The 15,488-nt window shown below is 38.9% G+C and overlaps 2 protein-coding genes across 3 annotated transcripts; both read right to left on the bottom strand.

Moving 5' to 3' along the window:
• Positions 1–1,395: 1,395 nt before the first annotated feature.
• Positions 1,396–2,408, bottom strand: LOC118937824 (osteocalcin 1-like). The gene is made up of 2 exons (XM_036939526.2): positions 2,272–2,408; positions 1,396–1,547 (listed from the first exon to the last, which is right to left on the bottom strand). The coding sequence occupies exons 1-2, from the start codon at positions 2,382–2,384 to the stop codon at positions 1,445–1,447; spliced, it is 216 nt and encodes a 71-aa protein (XP_036795421.2). The 5' UTR covers positions 2,385–2,408; the 3' UTR covers positions 1,396–1,444.
• A 5,109-nt stretch (positions 2,409–7,517) lies between these two features.
• Positions 7,518–13,083, bottom strand: LOC100136171 (matrix Gla protein). 2 transcript variants are annotated; one of them, XM_036936678.2, is made up of 5 exons: positions 12,975–13,083; positions 10,377–10,471; positions 10,244–10,273; positions 9,904–10,006; positions 7,518–8,058 (listed from the first exon to the last, which is right to left on the bottom strand). In XM_036936678.2, exons 2-5 carry the CDS (start codon positions 10,435–10,437, stop codon positions 7,908–7,910), a joined length of 345 nt encoding a protein of 114 aa, XP_036792573.1. In that variant the 5' UTR covers positions 10,438–10,471; positions 12,975–13,083; the 3' UTR covers positions 7,518–7,907.
• Positions 13,084–15,488: the final 2,405 nt, after the last annotated feature.

Genomic DNA, 15,488 nt, shown 5'->3' with positions numbered 1-15,488 from the left:
TGCAGTTGCAAACCGTAGTCTGGATTTTTTATGCCGGTTTTGGAGCAGTGGCTTCTACCTTGCTGAGGGACATTTCAGGCTATGTTGATATAGGACTTGTTTTACTGTGGATATAGATACTTTTGTAACTGTTTCCTCCAGCATCTTCACAAGGTCCTTTGCTGTTGTTCTGGGATTGATTTGCACTTTTCGCACCAAAGTACGTTCATCTCTAGGAAACAGAACGCGTCTCCTTCCTGAGCGGTATGACGGCTGCGTGGTCCCATGGTGTATATACTTGTGTACTATTGTTTGTACAGATGAACGTGGTACGTTCAGGAGTTTGGACATTTCTCCCAAGGCTTCTGGAGGTCTACCATTTGTTTTCTGAGGTCTTGGCTGATTTCTTTAGATTTTCCCATGATGTCAAGCAAAGAGGCACTGAGTTTGAAGGTAAGCATTGAAATACATCCACAGGTACACCTCCAATTGACTCCAATGATGTCAATTAGCCTATCAGAAGCTTCTAATGCCATGACATCATTTTCTGGAATTGTCCAAGCTGTTTAAAGGCACAGTCAACTTAGTGTATGTAAACTTCTGACCAACTGGAATTGTGATACAGTGAAATATAAGTGAAATAATCTGTCTGTAAACAATTGTTGGAAAAATGACTTGTGTCATGCACAAAGTAGATGTCCTAACCGACTTGCCAAAGCTATAAACTACAAGTTTTATTGACGCCAAACAAAGTGTTTGTAAACTTCCGACTTCAACTGTGAATGCGAACATTGGCAGTGATGACCAAGTTAAATGCCCCAGCATTGGGAACATTTATGCAATTGAACAGGTAGATAGATATGTTTGTTCATGCAATATAAAATGCAATGTAGTCTAAATGTTTTCAGCTGTCATAGATGTTTTATATTCATGAAGGTGCTGAAGATCTGTACATGCAACTTTGCTCTTTCAATATTTCAATAAACAAAGTCAGTAATGTCAAGCCAATGGAACTTTTTGCTCCACTATTGTTGCTCCACTATAGTTGTATCAAGGTCTTTACCAGCCTTTGATACCACAGAGGTCATTTCTTCAGGTCTCCATTAGTGTGTAACCTAATCTGTTTCTCATTTGTTCCCTTTAAGGAAATTACAGATCTCACACAATGTATCATGTTATAACATTGTTAAAATATTGTTATGTAATATGAAATAATTTTATGAAAGACACATTGTTTAGATATTTTTGTTGACCATGCTACACTACAGAATATTACCAAATAGTTATCTTGATAACTTCCCATTGTCCTCTTTCTCTCTTTCTCTCTCGCTCTCCCTCTAACACCGTATCAATTTATACTTCATTTGTTTAGATTTATTCAGATGTTTCACCCTCAGAACATTACACCTACTTCTCTCCAAAAAGCCTTGCAGAATGGAAGTTGGTTTGTGGAGTGGGTTGACATCTAGTATGGGATTGGTCCATATAATTCGGTGTAGGCAGCAATGATCCCAGCTGTGTCCATCAGGTTCTCACACCAGTAGTTAAGCTCACACACCTCCCTCAGACTGGGAATGAAGGGGTTGGGCAGTTTACATAAAATAAGAGGAAGAGGTGAAAGAAGAAAGGGGGGAAAAAAACAACATAGATGAAAATCTAGATATTATCCAGTGTGAAGAAATAGGCTTACCGTATATAATTAACATTTCACTCCATAACAACAGGAAATTCCCTGAATATTTGTGCACATTTCATCTTAAATGAATCTTAAATGAAGTGGAAATGATGCTTGTTCCCATACAAACATCGATTAACATCAAAACACATACACTGAGTGAACAAAACATTAAGAACACCTGCTCTTTCCATGATATAGACTGACCAGGTGAATCCAGGTGAGAGCTATGATCCCTTATTGATGTCACTTGTTAAAGCCACTTCAGTCAGTGTAGATGAAGAGGAGGATACAGGTTAAAGAGGGATTTGTAAGCCTTGAGACAATTGAGACATGGATTGTGTATGTGTGAAATTCAGAGACTGAATGGGCAAGACAAGGGATTTAAGTGCCTTTGAACAGGGTACGGTAGTAAGTGCCAGGCACACCGGTCTGTGTCAAGAACGGCAACACTGTTGGGTTTTTTACACTCAATAGTTTCCAGTGTTTATTAAGAATGGTCCACCACCCAAATTACATCCAGTCAACTTCACACAACTTATGACACCTTGTAGAAAAACAACCTTGTGTGCCAGGCTAACAGATGACAGACAGGGGACAACAGAACAGTACTGTACCTCTCCAGCTGAGTCAGGGACAAGTCTGCAAGGGCAGTGCCGACTCTCTTCTGTCGCACCAAAGTGGAGGCCAGGTCCTTCTTAACAAACACACCTGTAAGGTCATAGAACATATTCACTTTTTAAAACGAGAGAAATATAAACAAGTGTAATCCCACTGCACTTAGAATAACCATGTTCAGTGCATCTACGACTGGTCATCAACATTACAGTACACACAATCAGACCCCTGCCATTCTGGTACTAATTATCCTAGTGGTGTTTCTTACCCACTCTTTTCCCACTAGCAGGCTTTGAGGCAGTTGGGGTAGAGGAGTTTATGTAGACAGGAAACACTATTGTACATGATTAATCATCTCGATCTGAAAACACAACTACAACATTATAAATTGTTTACATGTTTTATTTATTCTTTAACATTTATATGAAGTTTAATTATTTATTTGATTATTTTCCTTATTCCATTTATGCTGAAATCCTAAAAAGAGTTCCACATTTTGCACAGGTGCAAAACCTTGACTAACGCTGTCGCTCTATCTCTGCGCTTACCTCCAATAGAGTGGCACACACATGCCAGAGCACAGAGGACACGGATGGCCAATCTTTCTCTTTGCTGTTGGTTCACGATCTGGACGATCAACAAGTATGAGATTTAGACTGTTCTGTCTTGCTTGTCTCTCTCACCAGTACATGAACACACACTCAGTTTATAGTTATGACCCTCACAATATCTTGAGTTGTGATTGGTTGAGGAATCATGTATCATACACCCACAAGCAACAGCAAATGTACACTGGCACCTTGAACAGACACACACACACACACACACACACATACACACACCCTGAATTCTCAAATAATTGTTGCATATATTCTAAACATTCGAAAAAACATTCTACATTTATGCTTCATCATATTTTTTGGTGAGGTCATGCTTTAAATGATTTTTTGATTTTTTTAAACCCCATGAAAAAATAGTGTGACACCTTTTATACTTAACTTAAGATATGTACATGTCTCTAATAATTCCCACACCTACAGTGGGGGCCGAAATGTACACCCTTGATGAAGATGAAATTAATAATTATTTTACTGAGTTAAATTGTATGCTCCAAAAATGTGGAAATTAAATAATTATTTTACTGAGTTAAATGGTATGCTCCAAAAATGTAGAAATTAAATAATTATATTACTGAGTTAAATTGTATGCTCCAAAAATGTGGAAATTAAATAATTATATTACTGAGTTAAATTGTATGCTCCAAAAATGTAGAAATTAAATAATTATATTACTGAGTTAAATTGTATGCTCCAAAAATTTTGAAATTGTATTATTTTATACTAATACACAGTGGTGGAAAACGTACCTAATCGTAATACTTGAGTACAAGTAGAGATATCTTAATAGAAAATGACTAAAGTAAAAGTGAAAGATATCCAGTAAAATACTACAAATACAAAAGTATTTGGTTTTAAATATACTTAAGTATCAAAAGTACATGTAATTGCTAAAAAATATACCTAAGTATCAAAAGTAAAGTATGAATAATTTCACATTCCTTATATTATGAAGCAAACCACACGGCACTATTTAGATTTGTTTTTTTTATGGATAGCTAGGGGCACACTCCAACACTCAGACATAATTTACAAACATAGCATGTGTGTTTAGTGAGTCTGCCAGATCAGATGCAGTAGGGATGACCAGGGTGGTTCTCCTGATAAGTGTGTGAATTGGACAATTTTCCTGTCCTGCTAAGCATTTGAAATGTAACAAGTACTTTAGGATGTCAGGGAAAATGTATGGAGTAAAAAGTACATTATTTTCCTTAGGAATGTAGTAAAAGTTGTCAAAAATGTAAATAGTAAAGTAAAGTACAGATACCCAAAACAACTACTTAAGTAGTACTTTAAAGTATTTTTACTTAAGTACTTTACACCACTACTAATACAATTCTTCAGAGAAAGAGATTTTGTTTAACAAGTAATACTTTTTTTCTCAAAAAGATAGGGGTCAAAACTATTGACATCCCTGTTTTCAGTACCTTTCAATACATCACCTTGCTAGGATAATGGCAATGAGGCATTTTTTAATGAGTTGGAAAAACATATTGGGAGGGATCTTAGACCATTCCTCCATACATAATCCTTCCAGATCCTTGATATCCTTCATCTGTGCTTATAGATTGCCAGCAGCATACCACCCTGCATACCACTGCTGGCTTGCTTCTGATGCTAAGCAGGGTTGGTCCTGGTCAGTTCCTGGATGAGAGACCAGATGCTGCTGGAAATGGTGTTGGAGGGCCAGTAGCAGGCAGTCTTTCCTCTTGTCTAAAAATAAAATATCCCAATGCCCCAGGGCACTGCCCTGTGTAGGGTGCCGTCTTTCGGATGGGACGTTAAACGGGTGTCCTGACTCTCTGAGGTCATTAAAGATCCCATGGCACTTATCGTAAGAGTAGGGGTGTTAACCTTGGTGTCCAGGCTAAATTCCCAATCTGGCCCTCAAACCATCACGGTCACCTAATAATCCACAGTTAACAATTGGCTCATTCATCCCCCTCCTCTCCCCTGTAACTATTCCCCAGGTTGTTGCTGCAAATGAGAACGTGTTCTCAGTCAACTTACCTGGTAAAATAATGGATAAAAAAATAAAGATTGCCCTCTTCTTTTCAAATTACAGGGTTTCTATGGATTTCAAGTCTTGAGAATGAGAGGACCATTCCAAAATGTTGATTTTGTAGCCAATTAACCATTTCTTTGTGGATGTTGATGTGTGCTTGGGGTTATTGTCTTGCTGGAAGATCCACTTGCTGCCAAGTTTCAACCTCCTGGCAGAGGCAACCAGTTTTTGGCTAAAACGTCTATGTACTGGGTAAAGTTCATGATGACGTTGACCTCAGCAAGGGCCCCAGGACCAGTGGAAGCAAAATAGCACCATAACATTCAAGATCCACCACCCTATTTTACAAAGAGCTCTATTTTCATGTCATCTGACCATAGCACTGACTCCAATACAAGTGCCAATGCTGTTTAGCAAACTCCAGGCGTTTACATTTGTAGGATGACATGAAAATAGAGAATGAAAATGTCCCTTTTTTTTTGTTGCATACAATATAGCTCAATATTTGAATTATTTATTTTATACAGTCATTTTTGCTCATCTTTATCAAGGGTGTCAATAATTTCGGACCCCACTGTATAAAGACAACACTCCTTTAAATGTGCAGTACCACCAGACAACCTCAAGAGGTCCGAGTTTTACAGCATGCCCACACGACATCATATTCAAACCACTAACTAACTACTGGTTGATAAAACCATATGATACTAATCGAACAAGAAGAGAAACCGACATCCGTCATTTTGTGACAGACTTTTGATCAGAGGTTTTGCTTTTTTTATAACAAACCACAGTGATTTCCTATATGAAGAAACTGAAAGCAATTTTTAGATTGATTGTTGATTGTACATTCATTCACCAGTAATACACATATTATGGTATATCCAGTGCCTGTATGGAGCATTGATAGGCATATAAAAACTAAAACACATAAATTGTTCAACTACTGAAGTAGAACAAAATTCTATTCTATTCAGCTCCATTCTATTCTGCTCAATTATTTTCTATTCTGCTTCATTCGATTCTATTCTGCTCCATTATATTCTATTCTGCTCCATTATATTCTATTACTTGTTGCCTTTTCCCCACTCATGTTCAACTTCTTAAGTAGCACTTTATTGCTTGACAGCATTGCAGAATGTAGAGACCTCACCCTTAAGGGGTGTGTAAAGACCTTATTGAAAGACCTCACCCTTATGGGAAATGTCCCTCTATATTTTGCTCTCTCAGTTTCTTTCCAAGTCGGACTTCTGGGCCTTGACAATGTGGGGTGTAATTTCAGCGTCTGGGTCAGTGCTGATGTCGTTCCTCCACGTAGAGACAAAGTTCAGAAATCTATCCTAGCAAAGCCTTCATTATGAACATTTTGGTTCTGCGGAATCACAAAAAAACATCAATGTGACTGCCCGTTCGTGGGCAGTGGTGGAAAAAGTACCCAATTGTCACACTTGAGTAAAAGTTTAGATACCTTAATAGAAAGTTACTCAAGTAAAAGTGAAAGTCACCCAGTAAAATAACCTCTTGAGTAAAAGTCTAAAAGTATCTGGTTTTAAATGTACTTAAGTATCAAAAGTCAATCGAATTGCTAAAATATACTTAAGTATCAAAAGTAAAATTATAAATAATTGTAAATTCCTTATAATAAGCAAAGCGGAAGGCACCATGTTCTTATTTTTTAAATGTACGGATAGTCAGGGGCACACTCCAAATCTCAGACATTATTTACAAAAGATGCATTTGTGTTTAGTGAGTCCGCCAGACCATAGGCAGTAGGGATGGCCATGTGTTCTCTTGATAAGTGCGTGAATTTCACGCATTGAAAATGTAGGGAGGACTTTGGGTTCTCAGGGAAAATGTATGGAGTAAAAATAACAATATTTTCTACAGGAATATAGTGAGGTAAAATTAAATAATATAAATAATATAAAATAATATAAATAGTAAAGTACAGATACCCCCAAAAAATGACTTAAGCAGTACTTGAAAATATTTTTACTTAATTACTTTTGTTGGAGGAAATTATAGTTGAAATGATTAATAATGTATACATTTAAATTATAACCATTTATTCTAATACTATTATGTTATGGTATGAAATGTATGGGTTCTTGGTTAAGCTGTTACTGAAAATGTAAGTAAAACGAATTAATTGTCTGTACCTTGCGGGAAGTTTAAGGGAGATGATATATCTTTTCTGACAGATAAGAATGGTCCTTGATATTCCATTAGTGGAGGAGAAGATATATTTTAGACAGATTGGAATGTTTGGTTTATGAGGGGAGTAGAAGACATCTACAGACCTGAAAACACTGCGCTAATTGTGTGGATCGGAGAGGGTGTGGGAAACTGATGATGTCATTTTATGTTGTCTCTTTAAAATGTAAGGTTCTTTGTATTTTGCTTCAGTACTCTCTTTTTCTGATTTGTTGCTACCACACTGGTCAAACTGGGACAGCTATTAGCGTTCACACATCTGCTCCCTATTCAAAATCATATTCAACTGAAATTTGGCAACACGTGGAACCAAATGAGGTGGAATTCTATAGCCCACAAGTAAGGTTACTAAGCCCCTCTGAGGAATATCGTGACACCATAGGATTTAGACAATGAATGTAAGAAACTCTTCAAAAACACTTTTTAATACATATAAATACATATGGGTTAGACAGAGACGGTTGTCTTAGTGTGAATGGAAAAAGGGAACAATGGAGGTGGGTGTGAAACTAATCTTCACAAACACAGATTTCTGAAAGCAGTTATTCTTTGAGGGTGTGGTGATTGTGAGTAGGCTATAAAGTTATACAATAAATGGAGCTTGAATTATATAAATGCGCAAGATTATTGGATCACTATATACGTAATTGATTTACTGATATGTTTTCATATATTTGTCACATCTCTGTTACTGTTACATCACCGAACCAATATCCTGTTACGTAATGTCAGAGTGTGTTGAATGAGCGTACAATAAATCAATAGCAGGAATAATTGCTATGATAAGATGGACAGGGACTCAGAATCCACGGGTCCCCGTTGTGCCTGGATTCCTGGCTCCAAAATATCTCTGATAGGCCAGCTGGTAACCATAGTGATGGGCAAAGAAGCGACAGGGAGAGTAGTCCTCACATGTCTCTGTGCGTCTCTCCGCTGGAGACTTCATTGTTCTGAAACACAGACACAAGTCAACTACAATCACAGTCAACCATTATGAAACACAGATAAACAAAGAACACAGAGGCCTACAGTGCCTTCAGAAAGTATTCATATTCCTTGACTTTTTACACATTTTGTTGTGTTACAGCCAGAATTCTAAATGGTTTAAATTGATATTTTTTCTAAAAACATGTTTTTAGAAATGTTAGCAAATGTATTGATATTTAAATACAAAAATAACCATTTACATAAGCATTCACACCCTTGAGCCAATATATGTTAGAATCAGCTTTGGCAGCGATTACAGCCGTGAGTCTTTCTGGGTAAGTCTCTAACATGCTGACCAGATCGGACTCGTCGTGCGCGAGCGTGCGCGAATTTGTCAGAGTAGAGGACCTTGTGCAGTTCAGGTAAAATAACAACTCAATGTTTATATCCCAGGACAAATTAGCTAGCAACAGCAAGCTAGCTAAATAGTACAAATTAGCTAGCAAGTGCAAGCTAACTAGCTAAATTGCCATACATGTTTAATGCTTTTCGACCTGTCCCCAAATTAATGTAATTGTTTCAGAGTTTGTTTTGATATTTTAACCTGCGTGTCGTGATCGCGTTTGGTGTAGGGGGACAAAATAAATGTATTCACAATAGCGCACGATGGCGCACACGCACAGCCTGTTTGAGTTCCGTGTAAGAGCTTTGCACACCTGGATTGTACAATATTTGCCCATTATTCTTTTCAAAATTCTTCAAGCTCTGTCAAAAGAGTTATTGATCATTGCTAGACAACCATTTTCAAGTCTGGCCATAGATTTTCCAGCAGATTTAAGACAAAACTGTAACTTCGGTCACTCAGGAACATTCACGGTCTTCTTGGTAAGCAACTCCCGTGTAGATTTGGCCTTGTGTTTTAGGTTGTTGTCCTGCTGAAAGGTGAATTAATCTCTCAGTGTCTGGTGGAAAGCAGACTGAACCAGGTTTTCCTCTAGGATTTTTTTTCCTGTACTTAGCTCCATTCCGTAAATGTTTTATCCTGAAAAACTCCCCAGTCCTTAATGATTACATGCATACCCATAACATGATGCAGCCACCACTATACTTGAAAATACAGAGAGTGGTACTCAGTAATGTGTTGTATTGGATTTGCCCCCAAAATAACACTATGTATTCATGACAAACAGTTAATTGCTTTGTTTTGCAGTTTTACTTTAGTGCCTTGCAAACAGGATGCATGTTGTGGAATATTTGTGTTCTGTACAGACTTCCTTCTTTTCGCTTTGTCAATTAGGTTAGTATTGTGGAGTAACTACAATGTTGTTGATCCATCCTCAGTTACTCCTATCACAGCCATTAAACCCTGTAACTGTTTTAAAGTTAATATTGGCCTAATGGTGAAATCCTTGAGCGGTTTCCTTCCAATCCGGCAACTGAGTTAGGAAGGACGCCTGTATCTTTTGTGGTGACTGGGTGTATTGATACACCATCCAAAGTGTAATTAATAACCACCATGCTCAAAGGGATATTGAATGTGTGATTTAAAAAAAACAAAAAAAACTACCAATAGGTGCCCTTCTTTGTGAGGCATTGGAAAACCTCCCTGATCTTTGTGGTTTAATCTGTCCTTGAAATTCATTGCTCGACTGAGGGACCTTACAGATAATTGTATGTGTGAGGTGAGGAGATGAGGTAGTCATTCAAAAATCATGTTAAAACCTATTATCGTACACAGAGTGAGTGCATGAAACTTATTATGTGGCTTTTCTTAGCACATTTTTTACTTACTTATTTAGGCTTAACATAACAAGGGGTTGAATAGTTATTGATTCAGCTTTGACATTATGGGGTATTGTGTGTGGTACCTCCTGTAAGTGCTGCCTCTTGATGGAGTGTTGTAGGCACTTCCCCTCTGTGGACTCTGTGGGTTGATGAATGAGTTTGCTCGGTATGGACTGACAAACACATCTGGAATGTAATGGAATTAAATTAAACCATTTTATTAGAAGAAATTACCCCCATCTCAACAGGGGCGGGCATACAGATTTCAGTGGCAAAATCATATTGAATTCACTGAATGGCCTAGTTGGTCTGGAATTCTAAATCAGATGAAATAATATTAATAAATGTACAAATACAGTGTTTTTATAATACATCAAATGTGTGGGAATGTTTTACTGCCATAAGAATCTGAAGGTCGATCACCTTCAAAGGATTCTGTGCTTTCTTGAGAATCTGTGGAAAAGAAGGGGAAAGTTATCCGTGACTTATCACTGTAGATCACCAGGTTTACTAAAAAGATTCTGAATTGACGTAGCGTTGACTTGTAGAAATGTACCGTAGCAGACGCAGAGAGAGATGGTGACAGACAGGGCCACACACTGGAGGAGAGTCCTCATCCTCACTCTGGCGGTCTGTCGGTCTCTTGGTCTGCTGGAGAGAAGACATGTTAAAATGTGTCATAATACCACCACCACGAGAGAAAGAAGGCATGGAGGGAGCGCATGACGTTACTGTACGTTAGGGACTGTGACAGCTGTAAAACAAGTGAACTGATGGTAAAGAGTCTACATGGGTCTGCAGCCATAAATCCATTGACTACACACTATTTCTCAATGTCAACAAAAATAATAATATCTAGGCCTATACATTTATGTATTTCCAGAGTAGAGGGCAAACAAACAAATTCCCAAAACCAATGTTATTTTTGTATGACTGGATTTTAGGGTCCCTTGTGATGTACAGACAGGAAAGTACAGAGTTTCTATGGGCATACAGTGCTGTGAAAAAGTATTTACCCCCTTTCTCATTTTCTCTAATATTTCTGATACTGAATGTTATCAGGTCTTCAACCAAAACCTAATATTAGATAAAGGCAACCTGAGTGAACAAATAACAAAACAGTTACATACTTATTTAATTTATTTCATAAATAAAGTTATGCAACACCCAATGCCCCTGTGTAAAAAAAGTAATTGCCCCCATACACTGAACAACTGGTTGTGCCACTTTGAGCTGCAATGACTCCCACCGAACGCTTCCTGTAGTTGTTGATCAGTCTCTCACATCGCAGTGGATGAATTTTGGCCCACTCTTCCATGCAGAACTGCTTTAACTCAGCAACATTAATGGGTTTTCAAGCATAAACTGCCCGTTTTAAGTCCTGCCACAACATCTCAATTGGAATTAGGTCTGGACTTTGACTTGGCCATTCCAAAACTTCAAATTCGTTGCTTTTTAGCCATTTTCATGTAGACTTGATTGTGTGTTTTGGATCAGTGTCTTGCTGCATGACCCAGCTGTGCTTCAGCTTCAGCTCACAGACGGGTGGCCTGACATTCTCCTGTAGAATTCTCTGATACAGAGCAGAATTTATAGTTCCTTCTATTAAGGCAAGTCGTCCAGGTCCTGAGGCAGCAAAGCATCCCTGAACCAGCACACTACCACCACCATGCTTGACCGTTGGTATGAGGTTCTTACTGTGGAATGCAGTGTTTGGTTTTCGCCAGGCAAAATGGCACCCATGTCGTCCAAAATGTTATACATTTGACTCATCTGTCCATAGAACATTCTTCCAAGATTCTTGATGATCATCCAGGTGCTTCCAGGTGTTTTTTTGGAAAACCTGAGTCAACGTTTTGGATGGGTCCCATCTGTTGAAGATCTGAAACGAGGACTTGAAACGAGCAGTTCATGCTTGAAAACCATTTTATTAGAATTGAAGCCCTGTTTAAGCCGGGGGGTTCTAAGCTAATTTATGAATTGTTTTAAGATGACCATACCAAGGATGAGAAAAACAGTCATAGTGCTGGCAGCAATGGAGCAGTGACACACACACACACCTAATCTTAACCAAAAAACCTAACCTTAACCCTAAACCTAATCCTAGCTCCTAACCCTAAAACTAACCCTAGCTCCTAACCCTAACCCTAAACATAATTCTAAACCTATCACTAATTTTAACCTTAACCCTAAACCCCCTAGAAATAGCATTTGACCGTGTGGGGACCAACAAAATGTCTCCAGTTGGTCAAATGTTCGTTAATTTACTATTCTTCTGGGGACTTCTGGTCCCCACAAGTATAGTTAAACACGTCCACACACACACACACACACACACACACACACACACACACACACACACACACACACACACACACACACGCACACACAGTGACCTTGCCACGTTTTTGACACCTGTACAAATAGTCAACAAGACCCCAACCTTGCGAACAAAAACCCCCACATTCACCCACATCCATGTGCCCCATGGCAGACCCTCTCTGTCGCCTCCTGTGTTTACAGGGTAGGATGACAACCTGGTACAACGCCCCTCCTTTACATACCCAATGGCACATGTCACCCCCCAGGCATGGGGCACAGCTGGCCCACAGGGAGGGAGCTCACAGACCTTACAGGCAAAAGGGTTACGAGGATATCAATGAGTGTGTGTGTGTGTGTGTTAGTGAGGTGCTGACAGCATCGTCTGCAGCCTTTTATGCGCGTATGAAGCCTGACGAACACACAGTAGGCCCTGAGACCCCCCCCCCCCCCCCCCCCCCCCAGGCCAGAATGTGCTCACCTCACTGGGAAAAAAACTTTACCATGCAGGATGCTACTAACCCACAGAACTGCACCACCAGGCTAACCACCATCACTCAGCACTCAGTAGCACATCAAATAAACTGAAGGCTGTACCCATGCATCTCACTGTATCACTATTTTTAATGGATCAAAGTCTGTATGTTTTGTTATTTACAGTTAATTTTAGGCTGCAAAAAGTGACAGCCAATATTTACACCTAAACATGAACCTCCTTTATCGGATTTGATTTCTGTTGGAGTTAAATCAAAGTTACCAATATCAAATGTAGATCTTGTTTTTAATATATTGTGGATAGTATATTGTTATGTAGCTATGAGATAGTTGTACTTACCCTAAGAAGATAGTTATGGTGTCAACTCTCTGGTAAAGTCTCTTTCAGAATCCCTCTCTCTCTCTCTGGGGATATTTCTTTATTCTGTTTAGCAAGGCTTTTATACTTTTATACCTCTTCTCCCCCCACCCGTCTGTTTCCCCCTACTCCCTCTTTCTCAGCCTTCCCTCTCTCTTTCTCCTCCCTTCTTCTTTCTATCAGCCCATTCCACCTCCTCAATCAGACCACACTTAACTCTCTCTCTCCCTCTCTCTTCTATAAACATACTCACACGTTCGCTGAAAAACAGATTATGGAAAGGTGGAGTGGAATGAAGCAAAACAGACAGGGTGTAAACAGAGAACGAGAGCGGGATGGAGGAGAGGAATAGAGAGGGAGGCCAGTAGCGGAGTTACCTGCTCTATCACAGCTACCTGACAATATTTACTGCTGTTTACCAACATGACAGCATGGTATGAAAAGAGCAAGTAGCATACAAACTCCACACGGACTGACTCCACTATTTATCATCAACACTTCACAAGAATGTCATGTAGAACTTTCACTGTAGTGCCAGTCCTTGTCCTTTCATGTTTTTGACTGCCAAAACAGTGTTCTTAACTGCATAGTGGGGTGATGCATTTACTATACTAATCATATATCTAGGGCTATTTGAGTATAGTTCTACAGTTGTATGTAATGACCTCTTTAGATTTCGGCTCAGATGAGAATACAAATCCCTTATGCAATCTCACTTAAGGTTCCCTTATGCAATCTCACTTAAGGTTTCCTTATGTAACCTCACTTAAGGTTTCCTTATGTAACCTCACTTAAGTTGGAATGTTCTAGGAATAACTCAGTGAAACCAGACCTGCCCAAAGGGAAACAAACAGAAGGTGAAGAGCCAGGCGGATACAGTGCCTTCAGAAAGTATTCACACCCCTTGACTTTTCCCACATTTGATTGTGTTACAGCCTGAATTTTAAAATGTATCAAATGTAGATTTTTTATGTCAGTGGCCTACACACCATACGCATGATGTCAAAGTGGAATTATGTTTTTCGAAAAAGTTTACAAATCAATTAAAAAAACTAGCTGAAATGTCTTGAGTCAATAACTACACCTAAATAGGTTCAGGAATAAAAATGTGCTTAACAAGTCATGTAATAAGTTGTATGGACTCACTCTGTGAGCAATAATAGTGTTTAACATGGTTTTTGAATGACTACCTCATCTCTTCATCTCACACATACAATTATCTGTAAAGGTCCCTCAGTCGAGCAGGGAATTTCAAACACCGGTTCAACCACAAAGACCAGGGATGTTTTTTCCAATGCCTCACAAAGAAGGGCACATATTTGTGAATATCCCTTTGAGCATGGTGAAGTTATTAATTACACATTGGATGGTGTATCCATACACCCAGTCACTACAAAGATACGGGCATCCTTCCTAACTCAGGTGCCGGAGGGGAAGGAAACCGTCCAGGGATTTCACCATGAGGCCAATGGTAACTTTAAAACAGTTACAGAGTGGTAGTGATAGGAGAAAACTGAGGATGGATCAACAACATTGTAGTTACTCCACAATACTAACCTAATTGACAAAGTGAAAAGAAGGAAGCTTGTACAGGACACAAATATTCCAAAACATGCATCCTGTTTGCAAGACAATGTGGCACATTACTGAGTACCACTCTCCATATTTTCAAGCATAGTGATGGCTGCATCATGTTATGGTTATGCTTCTAATTGTTCAGAACTGGGGAGTTTTTCAGGATAAAAAATAAACAGAACGGAGTTAAGCACATGCAAAATCCAAGAAGAAAACCTGGTTCAGTCTGCTTTCCAACAATTCACCTTTCAGAAAGACAATAACCTAAAACAAGCCAAATCTACACTGGAGTTGCTTACCAAGAAGATAGTGAATGTTCCGGATTTGACTTAATTCTACTTGAATATCTATGGCAAGACCTGAAATGGTTGTCTAGCAATGATGAACAACCAATTTGACAGAGCTTGAAACAGTTTGAAAATAAATTTGGGCAAACGTTGCACAATCCAGGCATGGAAATCTCTTATTAGGGTTTTCACATCTTTAAAATAACCTATCTCAGTCCTCTTTAAAGTGAACTCTGGGGTAAAAAAAAAGCTAGATCTCAGTTCTCGTTGTATTCACACTGCCCTTGCCTTTGAATGAGGACTCAGCTGCCTGTTCACTGCCTGTTCACCCCGCTACCATCCAGAAGGCGAGGTCAATACAGGTGCATCAAAGCTGGGACTGAGAGACTGGGACCGAGAGACTGAAAAACAGCTTCTATCTCAAGGCCATCAGACTGCTAAACAGCCATCACTAACTCAGAGAGGCTGCTGCATACATACAGACTCAAATCACTGGCCACTTTAATAAATGGATCACTAGTCACTTTAAACGATGCCACTTCAATAATGTTTACTTATATTACATTACTCATCTAATATGTATATACTGTATCTTGTACCATCTATTTAATCTTGCCTATGCCGCTCGGCCATC

This window comes from Oncorhynchus mykiss, chromosome 12, assembly GCF_057628025.1.
Source record: "Oncorhynchus mykiss isolate SJ-2025 chromosome 12, ASM5762802v1, whole genome shotgun sequence".
NCBI classification, from domain to species: Eukaryota; Metazoa; Chordata; class Actinopteri; order Salmoniformes; family Salmonidae; genus Oncorhynchus; species Oncorhynchus mykiss.
This window is presented reverse-complemented; position numbering and strand designations above follow the sequence as displayed.

Coding starts and splice junctions, on each gene's coding strand:
- LOC118937824 (XM_036939526.2), bottom strand. CDS start 2,384: ATGTTCTATGACCTTACAGGTGTGTTTGTTAAGAAGGACCTGGCCTCC. Junction 1,548..2,271: donor TCCCTGACTCAGCTGGAGAG/GTACAGTACTGT, acceptor CTTCATTCCCAG/TCTGAGGGAGGTGTGTGAGC.
- LOC100136171 (XM_036936678.2), bottom strand. CDS start 10,437: ATGAGGACTCTCCTCCAGTGTGTGGCCCTGTCTGTCACCATCTCTCTC. Junction 10,007..10,243: donor AAGCACAGAATCCTTTGAAG/GTGATCGACCTT, acceptor ATTACATTCCAG/ATGTGTTTGTCAGTCCATAC. Junction 8,059..9,903: donor AGAGGCAGCACTTACAGGAG/GTACCACACACA, acceptor TCTGTGTTTCAG/AACAATGAAGTCTCCAGCGG.